The sequence below is a fragment of the Heterocephalus glaber genome, unplaced genomic scaffold (genome assembly GCF_053883595.1).
Source record: "Heterocephalus glaber isolate CG9 unplaced genomic scaffold, H.glaber_assembly_v1.0 deba00001555, whole genome shotgun sequence".
NCBI lineage: Eukaryota > Metazoa > Chordata > Mammalia > Rodentia > Bathyergidae > Heterocephalus > Heterocephalus glaber.
Window position 1 is genome coordinate 6,819,025 of NW_028258346.1, and position 22,926 is coordinate 6,841,950.

The 22,926-nt window shown below is 35.5% G+C and overlaps 1 protein-coding gene and 1 pseudogene across 10 annotated transcripts in view; both read right to left on the reverse strand.

The window, feature by feature from the left end:
* Nucleotides 1–22,926, reverse strand: part of Rgs22 (regulator of G protein signaling 22) — a 127,303-nt gene that overhangs the window by 10,897 nt on the left and 93,480 nt on the right. For 5 of the 10 annotated variants that reach the window (XR_015442847.1, XM_087190671.1, XM_087190672.1 and 2 more), the window contains 7 exons: nt 22,492–22,584; nt 20,339–20,511; nt 19,592–19,754; nt 16,573–16,731; nt 13,819–13,887; nt 8,726–8,887; nt 4,092–4,271 (listed from right to left, as the gene is read on the reverse strand). Coding sequence is in view for 9 of the 10 variants with exons in the window: in XM_087190671.1 (XP_087046797.1) it covers nt 4,092–4,271; nt 8,726–8,887; nt 13,819–13,887; nt 16,573–16,731; nt 19,592–19,754; nt 20,339–20,511; nt 22,492–22,584 (999 nt within the window). In the remaining variant the exon portion in view is untranslated. Of the gene's footprint in view, nt 1–38; nt 136–4,091; nt 4,272–8,725; nt 8,888–13,818; nt 13,888–16,572; nt 16,732–19,591; nt 19,755–20,338; nt 20,512–22,491; nt 22,585–22,926 lie in introns of all 10 variants that reach the window. The other 5 variants (XM_087190676.1, XM_087190674.1, XM_087190673.1 and 2 more) reach the window with 5 other exon arrangements.
* On the reverse strand, nt 8,896–13,811 carry LOC147824081 (CBY1-interacting BAR domain-containing protein 1 pseudogene; annotated as a pseudogene).

Below are 22,926 nucleotides of genomic sequence, written 5' to 3' on the forward strand. Positions count from 1 at the left end.
CATAATAATGGATTAAGTATTCTATCTTTAATACACACCATGTTTCCTCCAACTTATTGTCTCCAGACTTCTTAGTATAGTTCAGCTCAGCACATGCTTATCATCAATGTTTTTTATTACCAATGAGAAGACCTTCTTTGAAAAGAAAAACATACACCAAATACTTAAAAGTCACTTTATTCTTTGTTTCCCTAACCAATTGATTGTATTAATAAAGAATCCATTAGGTCTTTTTTAAATAAGAAATTTATGTTTTCTTTTAAAACCTATACTAGTTGATCTGCCACACACTCTGCTGTTTTATGCAAGTATTCCAAGTATTCAGTTCATCAAGGGAAACTCCCCCACTCCTTTTTCTTTCTTTTAGAGAAAGGAAATACCACTTTGCCTCTGGAAAAGCTCTTAAACAAAGCTGCAGATCTAAGAATAAATCTCGAGTAACTTTTAAATGATATAATCTCTCTTTTATGCGAGAGCAAGAAAAGTAACATTTAAAAAGCCAAATGATATCCTAGACAAATGCTTTCTATGAGGACACTTTGCATTAAGTGATTAATTGTGATATTTATAGAGATAAGAATAGTTGCTCTAATTCCTATGCCAAGTTTTTCCATTAGTTCCAGAGGTATACATTACTTTCAAGAAGGTAGGACTTGCCACTTCAAATCAAGTCCAACATCTTATGACTAGGAATAGCCTTTACCTAATGCCCTGAAAAACGCTAAACCATCCCATTAGACTCAAAGTCAACTGTTAAGGGAAAAAGTGGAAAATTTTTAAAAGCAAATGCTGCAGTGATCAACAGAGTCCTGAACTGGAATAGTTCATTACTCCTCTTTTCCATACATGAATGTTATTAGTAATTCTAAAATTATTTACTCCTTTTAAGATGCAGTTTTATCACTGGCTCCTATAGCCTCTTGAGAGTGTGATGGTAAAGTCTAGAGATACTTTATTTGATGAAGCAAGCCTTCATGAAATTTTCATTTACATGTACCCACCATTCATTTAATTAAGTCCCCTTTTCCAATGTTAAGGGATCATAATAGTTATTATGAACTTCTTAAGTTTCACTACTACTCCTCCTCTATATTCCAAATATTGGCTCTCCTCAGTTCTGTTTCCAAAATCCAAGCCATCTCCACCTCTCAAGTATTTACATGTGGAAGGCTTAACCCTATTCTGAAATTACCCAATTAGGATACAATGTTTCAATGGAAGGCATAAAAATGCTATATTTCCAAAAGATGAAATTGAGATTTTAGGTTAATATCTGTCACTAATAAATTTGTACCTTTAGAACCTTAAAAGATAACCAAATTGTGGGTAAAAAATATTTTAATAAATATAGAACTACTTTGCTTACTGTCAGCAGATGAAGAATGGTTTTAGTCTGAGTAAAAGGACCAGTAAAAACTTGGCTGAGCGATGAAACTTTAGAGACTACATGAACAATAATGCTAAAGTAGAAAATTTTCATTTACTATTCAGCTCTTTTGCTCAACTTTGCTCTCATTTTCAATGTGATCTTATTCTGATTGGTTATGACAAATGACCATTTAATTCATGGTCATGTGGTTAAAAAAAAAAAGCCAACTCTGTGCCATGTATTTGGGCCACAAAGACAAATAAAAAACATTCCCTGCCCTTCAAAAGCTTACAACCTAAAAAGGAAGTCAGACACAGGGATATACCATTTTTTTTTTTGGTACCAGGGATCGAACTCAGGACCTTGCACTTCCCAGGCAGGCGGCGCGCCACTGAGCTACATTCCTGGCCTGGGACATACCATTTTATATGGTAGGTGTTATGACAGGGATTTAGGAGAGAGAGAGGATTAAGCTCATGAGGGAAGACTTACAGTAAGGGCCACTTCAGCAAGACTGGGGAGAGATGGCAGGGAGATGGAGGAGATGTAGCTGGGCAGGTGTGCAGGGATCAGGATTTCATTTGAGGGCAGTGGAGGGCAAATGGAACATTTTAAGCACAGAAGTGATGTGAGCAGATATGTATTTTGAAAAAGATTGCTCTGGTTGCAGTTAAGCTGAATGAATCGGAGAGAGCCCAGAGGCAGGGAGTTTTGGTAACTGATGGGAGTCCTGTTGCAGATCTGAAGTGAAGCAGTAGGGTACAGTTGGAGAAAAGTGGAATGCATGATAGATAACAAGAGGACAAATGCATACATTTGAAGGACTGTTTAGACATGAGGGTAAGGGAAGAATGTCAAGGAAAGGCATGAAAATGGTAACCTTGAATACCCTGGTAGAAGGGGATGCTATTCTCTAAGCATCCTCAGGAAAACAGGAGGAATAAAGGATTCAGAGGGATCAAGCCCCCAAATAAAGTTTCTGTATTTTCAGATGCTCTGAAGTCCATATCTGTGACTCCATTTTAGGAAATCAGGTAGACCTTGTTGGCTAGAAGCCACCAATAAAGCTCATTGGCTGCAATTCCTGAAGAAGGTAGCAGAACCAACCAATGTCAGAAGCTCCAGGCATCTACCCATTGGACGCAGGCTCTTCAAAATAGATTGGCAAGTCCTGGCCTGGTTTATCAGCACTACTAGGCATGGCTAAATTATTCCTAAGATCTTTTCATTAAAGAGTCTACAATTCTGGCGCAATGTTTTCTCTATTTCTCTCTAGCACATCTTCAATCATACCTCTATATTTTTGCCTGTTTTAATGCATAATTTGGATTGTGAGTCCACTTTGAGTTCCTTGGAGGACTTAGAACACAGCTGGTTCACAAATGAGCGTTAGGGAGTAATGGCCTTTTTCCATGCTCAAGGGCAATCATGTTCTAAATCTCTGTTTCATATCACTTAATTCATGACATGGCCTTCCCTATTACCCCCAGTATAATTTATTTTTCTTAATCATTTTTTAGGAACAACATCACTAAAAGGCTTTTCAAAATGCAAATAAATTATGTTCACCAAGTCAATGTTTTCTATTATTTATCTTAAAAAGAAGTAACTTGAGCAGGTTAACAGCCATGATTTTCCTTTCATGAGTTTGTGTACTTTATGTTGGTTGAGTACTTAAATCTCCTCTCACTTATTTTATGAGCTATGTGAATATTCCAATCTTTAAAAATATACAAATCTTAGGGCACAGATATTTTACACATTTTTGTGGTAGCAGATATTTTAAGAGGAGATATAAATGGTGGGAAACGAAGGCAGCATTAGCCTTCATTAGAAATAAAAATGGTAATCACAGAAAGTCAGTGTATTTTTAATTTTATTTGCTGCATATTATCAACAAAATAACATGCATGTTACTAGTTTTATATGTTGGTGGCAAATGCAAAGATTAAATTATTTTTCAACTTTTTACTTTTTATTAGTGTGTTTCTGATAAATAATAAATACATTCATCATGAGGAATTGGTACATATAGGTATTGCCTCTTAATCCTTTTACTCCCCTTCCTCCATCTTCCCCCATTCCTAGGCCCCTTTCCCATCTCCACAAAGTCGATCTCCCTATTTCCTATCATCTATTTTTCTTTGCTCCTTAAATTATTTATACTTTGGATTTCTCATGTAAGACAAATCATGCAATATTTAACCTTCTGTGTCTGATTTATTTCACTTAGCATTATGGATTCAAAGTTCATCTATTTTCCTACAAATGACTCAAATTTATACTTCTTTATTCTTTCTTTCTTTCTGTCTTTCTTTCTTTCTTTCTTTTTGAGACAGGGTCTCACTACGTGGTACAGGATTGACCTTGAACTCACTATGTAGCCTAGGTTGACCTCAACTCACTGAAATCCTCCTGCTTCATCCTCCCAAGTGCTAGAATGACAGGTGTGCACCACCAGGGCTGGCTTCTCAAGCTTATCCTTCTTTATGGCTGAGTAGTACTCCATTGTGTATATATTCCACATTTTCTTTATCAGTTCTATCTGTTGGTGGGTATATAGACTGCTTCCAAGAAGATAATTTAAATTAATAGAATATATTTTAGTACTGGGAGGATTCAAATCTTACCAAATATAAGTAATGTAAAATCTTTAAAAGAAAATTGAGATTGCCACCAATCTATTTTGAAATATGCTCAGCCACATGACCTGATATCTTACCTGTGCCTCTCTAAATATGTATGGTCCTAACTCCTTCCTGTGTTCAATAATCTTCTGGGCCTGTTCTACTGGAATGTCGATCTGCAAGGCTGGGGGAATACAGGAGTTGATGAAGCAGCTGATTACAGTTGTGATCTTCTTCTGGATGGCAGACTCATCGCAGTGGGAGTGGCACAGATCCTGAGCAGGAAGAAGGGACAGAGTAGAAGGTGACTGCTGCCTCACTTGAACACTATGGAAAGGCGTCACCGCGCTCACCAGTTGGTATGTACATTTAACTGTGGGTTAGGAGGGCACTGGGACATGTCAAGGATATTTTTAAAAAATCACAGCTTTTCTTTCTCTTGGATTTGAGGAAGCTAAGACTCTGCCAAATATGCTTTACACAGACACAGCCTTCTTTTAATCCTGATCTCTTGTTTCTCTAGGCCAAGGGAAAACAACTCTAGTGTCCACTTTTACTCATTTAACAAGTATATATTGAGTGCCTACTACATGCCGGACGCTGAGCTGAGCCCCCAGTCAGTCTGTACCCTTGAAAGGATCCATCTCTGGATGAAAAACATGTTACTCAAAACAGAAATAGTAGTTGGGCATGGTGGCCCATGCCTGTAATCCCAGCACTCAGGAGGCTGAGGCAGGAGGATTACCACAGTTCGAAGCCAGCCTGGCCTACACAGTGAGTTCAAGGTCAGCCTGGGCTATATAGCTTCAAAAGACCCTGCTTCAAAAACAAAAACAAAAAAAACAAACAAAAAATTGAAATAGTTCATAAACTTCACAGTGGAGGAATACAGAAGGTCCTAGGAGAACACAGAGAATGGGCAGCTAACTTGGGCTACAGGTGGTGCCTGTGGAAGCTTTCACGTCCAGACTGCTCTGCACAGTGACTCAGGCTCAGAAAGGCCACCAATGAAAGTGGGTCTGCTTGGCCGGGGACTGAGCTCAGTGGCATCATGCCTGCCTCTTAGGCACAAGGTCCCGAGTCCAATTCCTGGTACTGAAAAAAAAAAGCTATAACAAAATACAAAAGAAAGAAAGTGGGTCTGCTGGTGGAGAACAGGTGTCTCATGTCGTTTTGTACCTAATGTACTTCCAGTTGTCCCATTACATTATCCTCTTTTAAGTTTTTTATTATAGATAAAGAACTTGAAAATAATGACCGTACATTAAAATGATCTATTTTTAAAGCCACAGATGTAGGGCTCTTCTTTCTCTTTTTAATAATGAGATAGCTTAGCTTGAATTATAGTATTTTGCTATCAAAGATATTATTTTCTAAATCAGTTGAAGCAAACAAATTTAGAAACTTCTAATTCTAGGCCAGAAATGAGCTAAAATTTATTAAGTACCCAGTGTATGGCAGTCATTGTCTTATGGGTACCTATCTTATGGATATTATTAAAGATAAAAAATTCTGGTACCAGTCATGTAAAACATTTGCATGTTTGGCCAAAGTTATATGTGAAAAGCTTAATGTAAATGTTGCACTGTAATAACAGTTAGCACTTCTCAACTTAGCATCACCTCAAAAAAGGCCTATTTATACCACACATGTTTGGTATGTTGCCAGATAGGCATTATTTGTAATTAGTAGTGAGGTTACCGTGCCCACTAATTATTTGGTGGGTCTGATTTATAATTATAAAATATAAGCATTCAAAATAAAAGCAAACTTATGAAGTTACAAAGTATTAATTTTGAGAAAGGGCATAGAATTTAGACAGAATCATAACTGATTTTTTTTCCCTAACTGTTCTACTCTATCATGCCACTAGCCTAGTTCTATCCTTAATTCTTTTTTTGGCGGGGGGTGGTTTGGTACTGGGGAACGAACTCGGGACTTTGCACTTGCGAGGCAGGTGCCGGAACCATTGAGCTAGATCTCCGGCCCTCTATCCTTAATTCTTGAAGTCTGTTATTATGGTTGTAGTTTAAGCATGTTTCCTTGGAGTGAATTTTCTGTGACTTGCTTAATCCAGGGGAGACATTCGTCTTACCTATTCCCATAGCATCCTGGGCTGCCTCAGTTACCCAAATCCTACTCTTACAATTGTCTTGTCTGCCACTCATCTGCCCATCCTCCTGACATGTGGAAGCTCTATAAGGGACGACTATTCTGACAGCTGTTATATCCTCAAGGTTTAGCCTGGCCCTTGGTAAATATTTGTTGGATGACTATATTCTCCTAATCTTTACACCCACATAACACATATTTTTTTTATTAAACCATAGTGTTTTCTAGTAGCTAGTTTAAACATCTTTTTCCATCATTGATTATTTGCTGCCTACAACATGATTTTTATTGGCTGCAGAGTATTTTGTTTTGAATCTATATCATGATTTGGTAACAAATGTTGCTTTGTTGTACATCTGGTCCTTTCCAACTTTTCATAGTCCAGAACAATGTTTGATTAGGATTACTCCATGCAGCTCTTTGTATATTGCCACAACCATTACTGGGAGGCAGCATAGTTGTGTGGTTAAGGACATGAGCTTTAGCAATAGAATGACTGGGTTCAAGTTCTATCTCTATCACTTAATCACCTGTGTGATGTTGGGATTTTCTTAACTTTTCTATGCTTTAGGTCTTTTATCTGTTAAGTAAAATCTTGGACTTCAAAGGATTCTGTAAGAATAACATCCTTGAGCCCAGGCTTCTTGTGAAGAATAAACTCATTATCACATGAGAGGCATTAGGACCGTAACTAGCAGGTAGTAAATAGTAAGAGTAAGCCACGCAAGGCTATCTCACAAGGCTCTGCCAGGAGGAATGCCTTCCAACTGGTGAACTTCCTCAAGTCCAACACAAATGGCACCATTTCTGCTGAGGCTGCCCTGACCTCCCATTTCTCCATCCCCAGCATCACCTTCTCTGTGCTAAACTATACCTTATCAGAACATGGATCAGGATCAATATAATTTCCTAATATTTGTTTTCATAAATGTCTTCCTCCCCGAGGAAGGACCATGTGCTGTATTCACCTTATCATTCTTACAATCTAGCATGATGGCTGGCACATTTGACATTTAATAAATGCTTCTCAGATGAACAAATTTATTCCCATTGCATGATTTTTAATTTTATAGCATATTTTTAAACACAGCTACTCACTATTGTAAGCCCTGCATGCTATACTATAGAAAAGATACTAAAATGGAGATGACTGGCAGCTACAAACTAAGGGTAGTCTCTATGACTCTATGGGTTTAAGTACCTGTTTTTAAGGTTTATTTCAATACTTCTTATCCTAGTAGGGTTGGGCTTCATCATGTTCTTATTATCTTAAAGATAATTCTGCCCAGCCATATTGAAAAATTGCCTATTGAGGAAACAGACTCTACTTGCTTTCTAATTCTCAAAAACCTTTAAAAAATATTATTCATGTGAAAGATTGTGAAAATCTTTACAAATTTTTTTCTGTTAAAGCCTGAGTTAAGAATAGTACACAAATAGCTGATAACAGAAAAGGGTAGAAATAGTTCTGTGGGATGTTGTAGAAGGCTTGGGTTTATTCAGCAGTCACTAACTGTATAGTGAGTAACCGTAGTAGTGTGGCATAATACGTACTTAAAACTGTAGGCCAACTGAAAGCATTATACTCTTCAAGTCTAGTGTTACTTTTATCTCTCACTTTTAAAAATAAAATAGGCTACTTGTAGGGAAATAAGCCTGTACTCCTGAGAGCATTTAAGCTGACGCTGGATACCTTAGGTACTTGAAGACTTTGTTTTTGTTTTGTTAGAGAGACTCGCTATGTAGTTCAGGTTGGCCTTGAACTCATTCATTATGTAGCACACAAGTGGCGCTGAACTCAGTGATCCTCCTGCCTTAGCCCCCCAAATGCTGGGATTACAGGCATTGTACCACCATGCCCAGCTACTTGAAGGCATTTCTTCACTGAAATCTAGACAATGTAACAGGGAAAGTCTCTTCTTCTGAAGGCAAAGATTCTATATGAATCTATTAAACACAAACCTGGAAAAAAAAATGCCTTTGCACCTAACCCCTTGTTCTTTTATTTAAATTTGGCTATTTTTCTAATAAAAAGGCCTTTCTCATCTCTGTTGATTTATCTATAAATATCTTTAATTACTATTGCTATAAATATGGCTGGAGGAATACTTATATAGAGGTCTTAGTTAAATGGATGTACTAAATACAGGTATCTTCAAGAAAAAAATGGGGCCAGGGATTTAGCTCAGTGGTTCTGCTGCCTGCCTCACAAGCTCAAGGACCTGAGTTCAATCCCCGGTACCAAAAAAAAAAAAGAAAGAAAAAAATGTGTATACTACATTTACATGGTACATATATACATACATAGTACATTTTTCTACATGAGATATAGATATGAGAGTTAAAACTCTTCAAGAAAGACTGTACTCATTAGGGCATAATGCATATTAATGCATTTAAAACCCCAATACTATCATTTTAGGGCTCACCCTTACTCTTCACTGTATGTAATAAATCTACCCAGAATGAACAATAAGTATCTTAAAATTTAATTATGGGTATGAACCTAGCAAAACTGGGATATCTTATACAAATCTTGTCCATAAAGTTATAGTTAAGAATCTGATATGTTAATGCATTTCCTCCTCAAAATTTTCCCCAGCTCCCAATACAGTACCTTATATTTTTGTACTTCTTGCCAAAAGAGTACCCCATTTCCCAATAAATCTCCTTTTAGAGTCACAAAATGTTGAAACTGTTTTGCAGTAACTGGATTCAATAATGCTTTACGAAAAGTAATAATTTCACATGATGAAGATATCCACTTACTCTCCACAGGCTGTCCAAAACAGAGAATACACAAAATCAGCTATGGTTTAAAATATAAAAATAAAGTCACTAATTAGGTTAAAATTACCAACTTCTATTTCCTTTCATTTTGGCTGTTGAAATTTGTGGCATGAGTACAATAGCATTTGGCAACTTTTCACTCTCTGTTCCTCTCCTTTTATCTCCCTTATATTTTTATGGCATCATTTTTTAAAGAAGTACAGAAAAAAGAAAGAACTGACTGGATGATTTAGAACACATGACTACATTGTTTATGAATGTTAACAGTCATTACAGTTTTGTGACCATGGTGAAAAAGCACTTTTTAGTACATAGTATGAGTTCTGTGCTAAAGCGGAACAAAGTAATCATAATGTTATGATTATCATTACCTTACTATTTATTTTATTATTACATAATTCTCTTGTGTTGTAAAAAGTGAAAGCAGTTGAATAATCAAGAAAGTTTTTCATTTTTTAGGAAAAAGTATCAATTAATTCTAATTTAAATTTAAAATTTACTGTAGAGCTTTGTCAAAATCCTATCCTGAAGAGATCATGTGTTTAGGTAAGACATTTTTATATTATTTAATAATAAATTATGATTAATAATGATAATAAACAATCATTTTAATAATAAAATTCCTCTGATTGATTATTTACATAACATAAAATCTAGAAGTACCCATGGTGTTTTAGTAATGCTGAAGGGTATTTTTATCTACACTTATTTTATATCTTTGTAATTTTGAAGTGTTTCATTTTTTTTTACTTTGATCATTTAAAATCACATATCCAATCCCTTTTATTCTCTCAGATTCAAAAAAACATAAGAAATAGGTTTTACTGAATTTATCAAATAGATTTCAATTTTTTTGAAGTTATCCAAATTGATTTCAGCATACAAGCATACAAAGAAGCATCCTTCCAAAGGCAACGTTTTAGATGGGCTTACAAATTATGTTAATGATTAAATTACATGAAAAATATCCATTACTGACAATGCGTAAAATAAATTCCTTGAAACAAATCACATGTGACCATCAATGCACGTGTTTAGGAGTTATGTAAAAAGTGCTACGGAACAGAAAGGAAAGAGTAACTAATTCTGCCCGGAAAGGCGAGCCTTTTACAGGAGGGCCCTGAGGACCCTGTCTGAGTTGGCGCTGAGAATGGAAGGCAACTCCGGGCCGTCTGGATGAGTGTGGTGCCATTACTCAGATAAAGTGCACAGATGTGTATCACCATTTCAGTGAAGCACATGCCATGTTCTCTAGACAAAAACTTAAGACCCTCAGCATCTGGTCCTTATTAAAATTATAGCCCTATAAATAGGAACAACTATGGATTAGACTGGGATGTTTATTTAAAATCCACTCAACAAATAATGTTTTAAGACCTGGTTCTTAAGATACTAAAACTTAGTAATTTAACTAAAACCTGTAATTTAACTAAATAGAAAATAATATAATATATAATGTACAATGATATAAAATATAAGCTCATTCTACTAGTATTTTAACAAAAAGATAGTAAAAATCAAACGTTAAAGAAAAGATTATTTCTTTTCAAGAGGAAAATACAGAAAAGAGCATTCTAACAGATACATGGATTCCTCTAACACTCAAATTAACTTTTAGTTTTGTTTTGTTGTTTTGAGATAAGATCTTGCTATGTTGTCCAGGGTAGCCTCGAACTCACAGTGATCCTCCTGCCTCATCTTCCTGAGTGCACGTGTGTGCCGTGACACCCAACTCAAATAAACTTTTATCTTTGTCAGTTTTCAGTGAGTCACCTATGTCCAGTTTGACATCCTACCATGACTTGAAGGAGAATAAATACACATCAACTTATAGGCTCAAAAAGAAGACTACGTTCATCCTGCTTGTTAAGAAACAAAATAGGTAATTACTGTACTAGTGAGGTAAAGGTATCTTATTATAGTGACTTTAATAATTACCAAAATTATAGTTACTGTAATTCTTTTAAAGCTAAACTGCAATTCTAAATAAATGTAAGATGATTTAACTTGCTTATTCTACCTCATACTACTCATTGTTTTTAAGTAATCCACTGTCACTAATAAGTAAACCACTATATGCTGGAAAGGACAGCTGGTCTCCATAAATCCACCATAAGCCAAATTTAAAAAAATATTTTTTTGTGGTACTGGAAATCAGACTTAGGGCCTCATGCAGAAAATACGATATATCTATGTCTATATCTATATCTATATATTTTTTTGTGGTGCTGGGGATCAAATTCAAGACCTTGCCAGGCAGGCATGGTGCCACTGAGCTCCATCCCTGGCCTCTATATCTACTACAGTAGATAATGATTATATTCAGTGTAGGGGATTGGTACATGTACATTTCAATTCCTTTCTCCTCCCCATTCACCCCCTTTCATTTTTCCAGCATGAGATTCATTTATTTATCTTATGAGAACTTATAAAGCTAATTATCTTATATACAGATTGAAAACCAGACTAATAGGCCAAAGAACATATAAAACATGTAAGACAATTGTACTAAGTCAAGATACTTTTAGATACATTGTAGATACATTTTAGATACATTGTCCACACTTTTTTCTTATAAGAGAAACTATGCAATATTTAAGCTTGTGTGTCTGCATTACTTCTCTTAACATTATGGTCTCAAAGTGTATTCATTTTCCTACAAATGATGCTAATTTATCCTTTTTAATGGCAGAGTAGTCCTCTATGGTGTACAAATACATTTTTTTTTGAAATGTAATTTTTTTTAAACCTTAATTTTTGGTCAGCATAAATTTCCTTTATTTTTGCATTTATGGTGGGATTTTGTTTTGAGGTTTTCCTTATCAAGTGAGTATAAAGTTTTCAAGTCATTTAAGATGAAAATGGACATGTGGAAATTAACTTAAAATTAATTTTCTTCTTCTGTAAAGTCTACCTCTTCACCTTTATCATCTTCTGCATGTTGATCCTTTCTCAATTGACAGGTAGATACCTGTCCTGTTCCAGATACACCCTTAGCTGACAGTGATCTCTGAAGAGGTGACTTTGAATTCGCTTTTACAAAATCTAAACGAGATGGATAATCTAGTGGATACAGAGAATTTCAGAAAACCTCTAAATCTTCATCCTCACCGATCTTTTGTATATTTTGGTAGGCAGCAGTGTAGACCTCTAAAGCTTTGCCATGAAATAACATTTCGATTGTGATAAATTCTGAAAATATATTCTTGATATCCTTTATTTCCTGCTTTTCGAAATTGTCAATAGTTTCCTCCAGATGACAAGTTGTTCGGGTAATATCTGTTGAAGCTATGTGTAATTTGGCTTCTGCCTGTGAAATTACCTGTCGATCAGATGGGTTTCGTTGCCGGGTTCTTTCTAATTGAGTTAACTGCTTAGCTTCTCTATTCCTTGCTGTTAACGCTGCTTTGAGATCATCCCGTTTCAGTTTTACAATTGCTCCATAAGCTTTCAAGGGTTCAACCACTTTGGCTTCAAGTCTTTCAACCTCTGCTTGTTGATAATCCTGAAGTTTGGCAAACTCATCAGCGAAAATTTTCAGGTCTTGCTTTAAATCTGGGCTCTCTGTAGAGGTATACATGTTAATTTCATTCACCAGGAGGTCTGCTTTGTCTCGCAGTCTGGCAGTTTTCCGCACATAAGCAGCAAAGATTTGGCACGGCTCCCCAAAATGCTTCTCCACATTTGTGACAGCATCTTGCAGTTGTCTGGTTTGAGCGTCCCGGCTTTCCAGGGTGTGCCTTAACATCTTGCTGCGCAAACGGCCAGGAGCCAGGGGCTGGAGCCCAAGGACTGGGGCTCCCAGGCGCCGATGTGCGCTGGGCGCGAGCCACACCTACCATATTTTTTTTTAATCCATTCATCTGTTGATGGACATATAGGCTGTTTACAAGATATAGTTATTATGAACTGTGCCGCTATAAACATCGGTATGCATATATTGCTTTGGTATGATGTCTTTAACTTTTTTTGAGAAAATACCTGAAAGGAGAACACCTGGGTCCAACAGAATTTCTACTCTTAGTTTTTTGAGGAATAACCATACTGATTTCCATAGCGGTTGTGTCAGTTTACAGTCTTTTCAACAATGGAGAAGTGTTCCTTTCTCACTACAGCCTTGTCAGCATTTGTTATTGGTTGCTTTCTTGAGAGTAGGTATTCTTTCTGGAGTGAGATGGAATCTTAGTGTTGTTTTCATTTGCATTTCTCAAATGGTCAGTGATGTTGAACATGTTTTCTTGTATTTATAACCTTTTGTATTTCTTCATCTAAGAAGTATCTACTCGTTTCAGATGCGCATTTTTCTTTTTTATTATTTTTATTCGTACATTTTAGGTATACAATATAATGACATTCATCATTTGAAATTTGCACTTTTACATAATCTCTCTTGGTTCTTGTTTTTTCTCCCTTCCCCTGCCTTCCCTTCACCCCCTCCATCCCTCCCCATTTACAAAGACTTTGTTTCCATTTTTTCATTTTCTCATATTAATTCCATTCCCTTCTTTCCTTTCCCCCACCCCTCCCTCTTCCTCTTTGCCTCTTTTTTTCCTATTTCACATTATCAGATGCCCATTTTTAATTGGGTCTTTTAATTTTGGGGGTCTACGTTTTTTGAATTCTTTATATACCTTGGTTTTAGTCTTTTGTCTGAGCCTCTGCATAGCAAAAGAAAAACACTAACAGAGTGAAGAGACACTTGACAGAATGGGGAAAATATGGTATACACTTGAAGGCCAATTACACACTTCTAAGGTTGAACAGGTCAAGAAATTCTTTAAGTTAAGAGCCATACTTTCCCCATCTGCAAGAAAGCACAGTACCAGTCAGTTGATCTATAGCGATGGTCACAGGACAAGAAAGGGAAGAAGCAGTACTTTGAGTGGAACTTACAAGCGGAAGAATATAACAGTTACTTGCCTTCCAGACTCCGATTTTCCCTTCATGCTTCTGTAGTAAAAGGTCACCTGCTATGTCTTTCATCTGTACCTAAAAGCAAAACCAGTCATTTTATCCTATTATTTATACTGTCTAAAGTTTTTTTAAAGTCTCCATTTATTTTTTTTATTTTTTTTCTAAATTTAATTTTCTGTCCAAAGTTTTGAAATCATTTACTAATGTAATAGCTTAGAAACCGAGGTAAAAGTGAGGCTGGGTAAGAGACAGTGCTGGGCAGGAAGCAGAAGACAGGACCGAGAAGTGGAGGCCCTGCAGTTACGGTTCTGGAGGTCACACATTCTTGGAACACAACTTCCTCACCCGCAAATATAGACAACATCTGATCACATTGGCCTGAATGTGGATGACATTTTCACTTAGACTCACACAGGAACTGACTGAGCTAGAGAGGTAACTATGGATTCTCGGAGTTTTGCACTATTTTCTAGCCATATACTTTTCTCTCTCTTTTTTTTTTTTTTGTACCGGATATGGAACTCGGGTCCTTCCACTTGTGAGGCAGGCGGCGGAACCACTGAGCTAAATCCCCGGCCCCAGCCATATACTTTTCTGCAACTAATTTTTTTCTGGTACCGAACTGAGAACCTGGCATTTGCAAGGCCGGTGCAGTGGTGCCACTGAGCTAAATCCCTGGCTCATGCAACTAATTTTAGAAGCATCCAAAGCTTATTGTCAACATCTAGAGAAATACAGTAGATAGTCTTTCCTCTGTATCTCTGGGCTCAACCAAACTTGAATGGGAAATATCTGGGGAGAAAAACCTGTGTCTACTGAACATGTACAGACTTTTATCTTTATTCCCTAAACAATACAGTATAACAACAATTACAAAGCATTTGCATTGCTTTACGATTTTACAAATAACCTAGAGATGATTTTAAAGTATATCAGAGGATATGTGAAGTACATGGGAGGATATATTTATATGCAAACATGATGTCATTTTAAATGAGGGACTTGAACATTCAGAGTTTTGATATATCTGTCCTTCATGGATGCTCAGAAGGAACTACTTCTTGGGGTTACTGCCTATAGATAATATTTTCCCTTTCTGGGAACTGCTCATGCCAATATGCTATGCGTCTCTATCCCCCTGCCCACAGCAGATTGATCCAGAAGCTGATCTAGAGAGTCAAGGACCAGGACCACTGGGGCTGGGTCTTTATTTTTTCCCTTTTCTTGCAGTGCTGGGATTTGAACCCAATCTCCGCATATCCTAGGAAAGCCCTCAACCACTGAGCTACATTCCTAGAACGGAGCCATTTGATAGCCACAGCCCAGAGGAAAAAATCTGAGTTTTTGCTGGGTTTCCAGGTCTGTTCTGGGCTACATCTTTTCTAAAGATTGGGTGTCAACTCTTCCCCTAAATGCATGAGATTTTGTAATAAATTCTCACCCTCTCCTTTTTTTGTTTGACTTAAGGTTGTTGCCAGAATCAGTTTAGTTTGCTGACCACCCAAAGAATGCTAAATCAGGAAATGACTACAAGTTACAAAAAAATTACTGTGGTAAATATAATGAGAAAATGTGGTAAATAATATTAGCAAGCCAAATGTCCTTTATTTAGCTTTGGAAAGAGCACTGGAGTTTCCCTGCAGAAAGAGAATGAAGAGATGTGAATTTTTCCAAAACTTATTTCTGGGAACTTTCTGCCTAAAATGAGTCGGGCTCTTCTCCATACTATAAATTCTGTGTTCCCAGCTGTTGCTCAGCTCAAATGACTAAGGATATTTCCAGATACACAGTCCTCAAAGTGTCTCATAAATTCAAGACAATGTAGAGGGAAACTTTTTCAGGTTCTTCCCAAGCAGTATTAATGGCATAGAATATCATTTCATTTCTTACACTTTTATTATTTTTGTAAAGATTAGAATTGACTGTTTTTAGGTATGATAATGATATTTTAAATGATTGAAATAATACTTGCTTCATATAAAATTAAAACAAATCAAGAACAAGAACCCACTTTATAAAGTAAGAAGTAAAAATCCTTCCCAATCCCCACACCAATTTCCAGGAAGCAGAACCTTTTAGACTTTTTTCCCAAGCACGAATGAAATGATAGCTAGATGGATGAATGGGTGAATATAGATGAAAATGCATAGACATGAATACATGGACAAAGAGAAGTAGATAAAATGAGATTGTCTTCTATATATTGTTTTGCATCCTGCTTGTTTTACTCAATAAATAACATCTTTCATATGTGTGGAAATCTCATTTATATAATCTCATGTTATATGGAAATCTGTGTAATGTTCCATAGTGGAATTGTTGTAACTCACTTAACAATTCCCCCATAGGACATTACAATGAATATCCTGGTATAGCCTTGCCTGTTTGTGTAAGGACTTAATAATATTAAAAAAAACAACTATGTTGATAGATAACATGTGTTTGCTGTATGCTAGGCACCATTTGAGAAACTAAACACACACTAATTTCATTTCATTTTCACAATAATCTTATGAAGCAATTTCTATTATTAGCTAAGATTTTTCAAATGAGGAGACTAAATTTATGAGGTTTAAAAGTGGTACAATTAATATGTGGTACTGTTGACATCAAAATTTGGGAAGTCTGACTCCATGCTTTTAACCATTACCTACAGAGGTACAATGGCTGAGTCAACAGTCGCATGAGGCTGCTGGTACACACTTGAGGTTTTGATAAGTACTGCCAATTTCCATCCAGAAATGACACTGATTTATATACCTTTATCTTTTGTCGGGCTGCAAACTGTTCACTTGCAAGAAACAATGGCAACCACACATTTTCCAGCCTATTTAAGACATGCTTCTGAATTTCAATTAAAACAGGTGCGTCAAGCTGCTCATGGAGAATCTTTCCCCAACCACCACTTAACTCCACTACCTAAGAAAATAAAAATGAGACAGTAACTAAAAATTTTTGTTTGCTAAAGAAACACTAACAGTCATCCATTCATTCCTGAAAGTGCCGCACTTTTCATTTTTTGCAATGTGGCCATATTATATACAAGAATGACAAACAACTCTCCTAACATCAAAAGAGAATTGTAGTTTACATGGTGGTTGTTTTATATGTACAATTTTTTTTCTATGAAATATTTTTTTAAAAAACCACAAACACAGGAGTGGATTTTTTCCCCTGGCGCTGGGGGTTAAGCCCAGGGCCTCAGGCACATGAGGCTCACACCCTTCCAGGGAGTTACAGCCCCTAGCCCCAGCCCCAGGGCTGAGAACGTTATCCAGTGTGACCAGAGGCAAAGGCACTGTTTTCTTCCACTGAATCAGCACCTTCAACTATAAAATGTGGATATTAATCTATTAGTTTTCCAAGTTCTTCTAAGAAAGCATTTTTTATGGGTGAGGAAAATGAAGTATTAATTAGTTAAGGAACAACCTTGATGCAGATATTATAAATATATATGTTACTGACAAATGTGGGGTTGGGAATGGCAGGATGACAACAGTGGTAGTGATGTAGGACTACTCCTGATGATTTCTTTTTCTTTTTTTCTTTCTTTCATTTATTTATTTTTTTGGTACCGGGGATCGAACTCAGGACCTTGAACTTGCCAGGCAGATGCAGTGCCACTGAGCTACATCCCCAGCCCTACTCCTGATAATTTCTAAGAAGAAAACAGAGGCAGCAAGAAGTAGATGAGAGTTCTATTTTTCAAATAATAGTTAGACTTTTACAGGTGGTATCATTTAAAAACACAATTTCTTGGGCTGGGGATTTAGTTCAGTGGTTTTGCTGCCTGCTGTGCAAGCGCAAGGACCTGAGTTCGATCCCCGGTACCAAAAAAACCAAAACCAAAACAACAAAAAACTGCAATTTCTTTGTGGCCCAAATCTTCTTTCTGCATACTCATTGGCCTCGATAAGCTTCTGGTAGCTATTTCCTGCTGTAGATTATTGTTTTCGAGCTGTTTCGGTGTGTATATTGCTCAAAATTTCTGGATTTCTCACTAGAACAGCTACCCTCTTTATATAGTTCTCCTTTGATTAACAATATTAATAAAATGCTGCTAATAATAATATTGTTTCATGTAAAAACAAAAGACAAACTCCTTTTTAGTCCTCTTTAAATAGAATTTATCAAATAATAATCCAAAAGTAATATTGCTTTTGCATAAAAAACTGCCTTGCTAATCAAAGCTCAAACTGGCTACACAACTAAAATGAGGACGAGCGTGATCTTTATGAACTTGATGTGACATGGACATGCTCAAGTATAAAATAAGTAAATAAAGGAGGAGTGATGGAGAGGAAGAAGGCTCATTGAGAAAGCTCTGTGTGAAGCACAACCATTTGCTATGACAGCAATGTGACATTTAAACCCTCAGTGTGTTGTACATACTACAGAGGGTTCATACAGTAGCATCAGATACCATGAAACTTCACACAATGGAGCACAAGCCAAATACAAAACAAATGCTTTCCATGTGCTTATTCATACTTGTGCTTATTGAGATAGCCAACGACTTTTGCTAATGTGTCCCAGATTTGTATCTTGGGGAACTAACAGCAAAGCATTTTTGTCAAAGTTGCTTAATTTTACCATTTCTTCTCCCTCTTGCTCCCAAAAATTCTTGTTTATTCCACTCCCACCAAAGATATAGCTTATTAATTTGGTTTGCTCTACACATGAATGTCTCCGAATTTTTCTTTAATTTTCTGAATTTAGTATTAATATGAAATTTGTGTTTTATAAATGTATACCAATAGACTATATATCCTTTTAAGCTCCTAAAATAAAAAGAAATAATTTGATCTTTATGTAGTACTGTAGAACTAAAAAACTTCAAACTAAATAAATTATAATGCTTAACTATTTGTATTTCAAAAGCATAAAAATTAAGACACACTTCATGAGATAAAAGTGTTACATGAACACTCAAACTCATAGCTGAATCCCACTCTGATTTTTTTTTTCTGTAAATCTAATGACACTACTACTACTAACAAGTTGTGGTTAAGGCCATAGGACTTTGATACAACAAAAAGGTCAAACCTATGTTCCTAGTCAATGAAAATAGATTCTGGGGACAATAAAATTGTAAACAGAATTTTCAAAGATGGATTATATTTGGAATAATAACAGCTAAGAGCAGAAGAGAAAGAGATGGAGATTAGGCTTAATGGTTGATAATAACTGCTTTCCTACTTGTTCAAAGGTGCAGGGACCTTGTCCTCCCTGTTCACTACTTTGCTCTGAGTACCTGGAACAATGTCTGGCATATCAGAGGCACTCATATTTGTAGAATGAATAAATAACTCAAGTATAGGAGGTACAAAGCTGTGATTCTACCCTCAAATTTCTAAGCATTATCCACAACACAGACCTAGAAGAATAAAAGTTATGTTAAAGTAACTTTTCTGGGGTTTTTTTTGTTTTGTTTTGAGACAGGATCTCACTGTGCAGTTCAGGCTGGTCTTGAATTCACTGTGCAACCCAGGCTGGCCTCAAACTTGCTTCTATCCTCCTGCCTCAGCTTCTCAAGTGTTGAGATTACAAGCGTATGCTACCACACCTGGCTAATGTATTTTTAAAAATAATATGTAATACTTGAAAACCTTTTAAAACCATTTAATTTATAGATACTTGTGAACACTCAAATATCAAAAATGTCTAGCATATAAATCATAACAGCAAAAGGAAAAGAAGACTTTGAAGTTGTTGGCAAAAAGAAATAAATGATTGATTTTCACACTTCAAAATAGAAAATAGGTTTATATGTTGATACCTCATTCTGTTGATTCAGAGAAGCTGGACTGTTGGGTCCGAAGAAATATTTTTTATTAAGGTATTTGTTTTTAATATATATAGATTTTGCCTCCCTTTGATTTCGATCTCTGTAATTTATTCTTCGGAACTGCTCAATGTCTGTCCAGCACATAAGGTCCATGCTAAAATAAAAACAAAGAAAAAGTAGAGACTTCTTATTTATTTCTCTAAATTCTATGAAACATCAAAAAGCTTTTGTTTTGACAGGACTTAGAAAGTGACCGTCTTGACTAGTTAGTGCAACAGATGAAACCACAGAACTACTGAGTACAGTGTTGCCGCTGCACCTTCCCTGGGCCACTTAGCTTGACTCTACTACACCCTCATCTTTTTTTCTTCATTAGTTATGGACTAGTATCATAAATTTCAAATACAAGGAAATTTCCACATGTGGCATATCCATTTGACAACAGCCCAAATTTAGACAATTCTTATTACAATGAAAGGAAACAAACTGAAATTCGGCTTCCAGTTCTAACTAGTTTCTGCTAACTTGAGAGAAAAAAAATACAATCAGCACTTCAGTTTATGCACACCAACAAAGAGTAATGCATACAGATCTCAGATGATTATGTTCATTAGGTTTTACCAACATAGGTAAAAAATATAGCAGCAAATCACTTTTATGATATGTTAAATCAAAACTAACAGCCTAGAAAAATGATGCTTTAAGGAAGAAATATTTAAAAATGGCTATGTTCCTTACCTTGAGGAATGCGCCCCAAGAAACTGACAGAAATGTTCAAACTCCAGTTTGTTGTTAAGCAGATCATTAAAACTAAAATGCTTATATTCTTCAGGAACATTATTCCAATATTCTGTTTGTTTAGAGACATCAGAGAGTGATAAAATACCAGTTCCAATTTGACCAGTGGCATCCTAATGACATAATACTTTTTAGAAAAGTTTCTTAAATGCAACAAATTATTTATAATTTTAAATAGAGAGACTGAAAGAAAAATCAACATTAAGCCAAAGCTGTTTAACCATTCAGTGATAGAACTGGATAAAGAATGTAAGTGATTCAGGCTCCAACTCCCATCAAATTCTGTTCTGTTTCTTTCCATTCCATCACTTTCTTTTTATGGGCACTTAGTAAACATGTACTATGTACAAAGCAATTGTTTAAAAAATATTAATTGTATTAATTTCTTAGTATAGAAGTAATATGTCTTTTGTGAGAAAAATAAAAATCATATATAATAGTACTGTCGAGACATAACCACCATTAATATGTTTATATACATCCTTACAGTCTTTTTTATATATAAACATGTAGTTGATTACAAATGAAGATAGGATTATACCCCTACATATGGTTTTGTAACCTTGTTCTTTTTCTTCACAATACATAATGAACATAAAACATTCTTCTTTAACAACTTTTAAAAGTTAATTATGATATTGATAGTAATCTCCATATAAGTTAATTTTAAGATCTCTGATGTGATAGTTCATAAGCCTTAAATGGCAAAACGGTACAAAGAGGCTTATACTTTGAAACGCTCTTCATCATATAATTTCTTATAAAATTCATCTCTCTATTTGTTTATAAACAGTGTATGACCAAGAGATAAACTACCAATATTTAAAAAAATTAATTTTCCTTTTGTAGAAGTATTATGGAGAGTTAAAAAAAAAGCATTCAATCTAAAAAAAAAAAATCTCTTTTTTCTTTCTTTCTTTCCTTTTCTTCTGTTATTTCTGTTTTTTGAGACAGGGTCTTACTATATAGTTCATGCTTGGTTTGAATACACTATGTTGCCCAGGCTGGCCTTGAACTCACAGCAATCCTCCTGCCTCAGCCTCCCAAGTGCTGGGTTTACAGGCATGCACCACCACAACTGGCTGAGTGTTATAAATTTTAGTTTCTAAAGTTTAAAATACAATCTTATAATTTACTTCCTTTTTTGATTTTTATGTATTCTCTCCAAGAAAGTAGTATCTCAAGTAGAAAACTTCCATGTTAACAAAAGCAACTATCATGGTTACATTAAAAATGTTTTTGTCAAACTTTATCATACAAGAATAAAAATTTCAGACAAATATGAGGAAGAAAGTAAAAAGGAAATCAACCTAAACTTTAGCACTCAGAACTATCCTTAACATTTTGGCAAATGTCTCCAGATACAGTATCTCTTTTTGCATATATGTATAAATGTAGAAATACATTCATAATTTTACATAAACAGGATCAGACAATATCATTGTTTTTTCCATACATATTTATATAATAATATATCATAGACATTTTACAGGTTGTCTTTTATACAGATGCACACATTTAATTTTATGGTTTTATATAGCTATCACAGTTTAGTCATACAAGTGTTTTGACATACACACATACATAAATCAAAATAACATTTTTATATTCTAGTCAATCTAATGATCTTTCTACTGACTTCTCCAATTCTTTTCCATATTTTTAAATCGTTTCGTTTTTGCTGTCACATAAGTTTTTTTTTCTGTTTAGTAAAACTCAATTTAACTTTTGTGATCTGACAACAAGGAAAAAGAGTTGCTGCCAGACATAAAATAACTTACAATATTCAAAGCACTATAAAATGGCTTTAAGGCTCAAGTTTTTGGCCTTAGGTAAGTTGAACAAATGTCCTGGCTCCTTCTGCTACTTTATCTGCTTTGTTTTTCTGACTCTGTTGTTAAATGTGTCGATATAATGCAACACCTGTCAAATGCAGCATGCTAGGCAAAGGAATAGCAGGAAAATGACACTGCTTGCCCCCTATTCTATCAATATATGATCTCCTCAATATAAGGCTTCTTTGACACCAGTGTGAAAGTGGTAGCTCTCTCCAGCATAAAAAGTTTGTTTTTCTAAGTAGAAAATTGTCTTACCTCAGTTTTCTTGGGAAATGACTCTTTATACAAAGCCTGTAGCTTTCTGAGGCATGTGGAGTCTAGCTGCCTACTTTCTTCCACCTGTTCCACCTAAAATAATAATAACAAAACTTTTGACATCCATAGAATATGCATTATGAAAGAGTAATGAACAGGGTGCATAATTTGCCAATGTTAGTTTAAAAAACAAACACGATTGTCAAGAAAGAAAATTAGTTTGGAAGTGAAAACAGGAAGATCAAAATAGTTAATATTAGCTACAGCAAAGTCCCATCTCAAATGCATGTATTAAGAAATACAGACATTTCTACATAATGATACAGGGCCACTGATGATCACCCCTCCTTTTTGCCGCCTCATGTACACTAACAGTGTAAATATGTTGGTCATATTTCGAATTTCTATTCAACATAACATGAAGGCAGACACGAC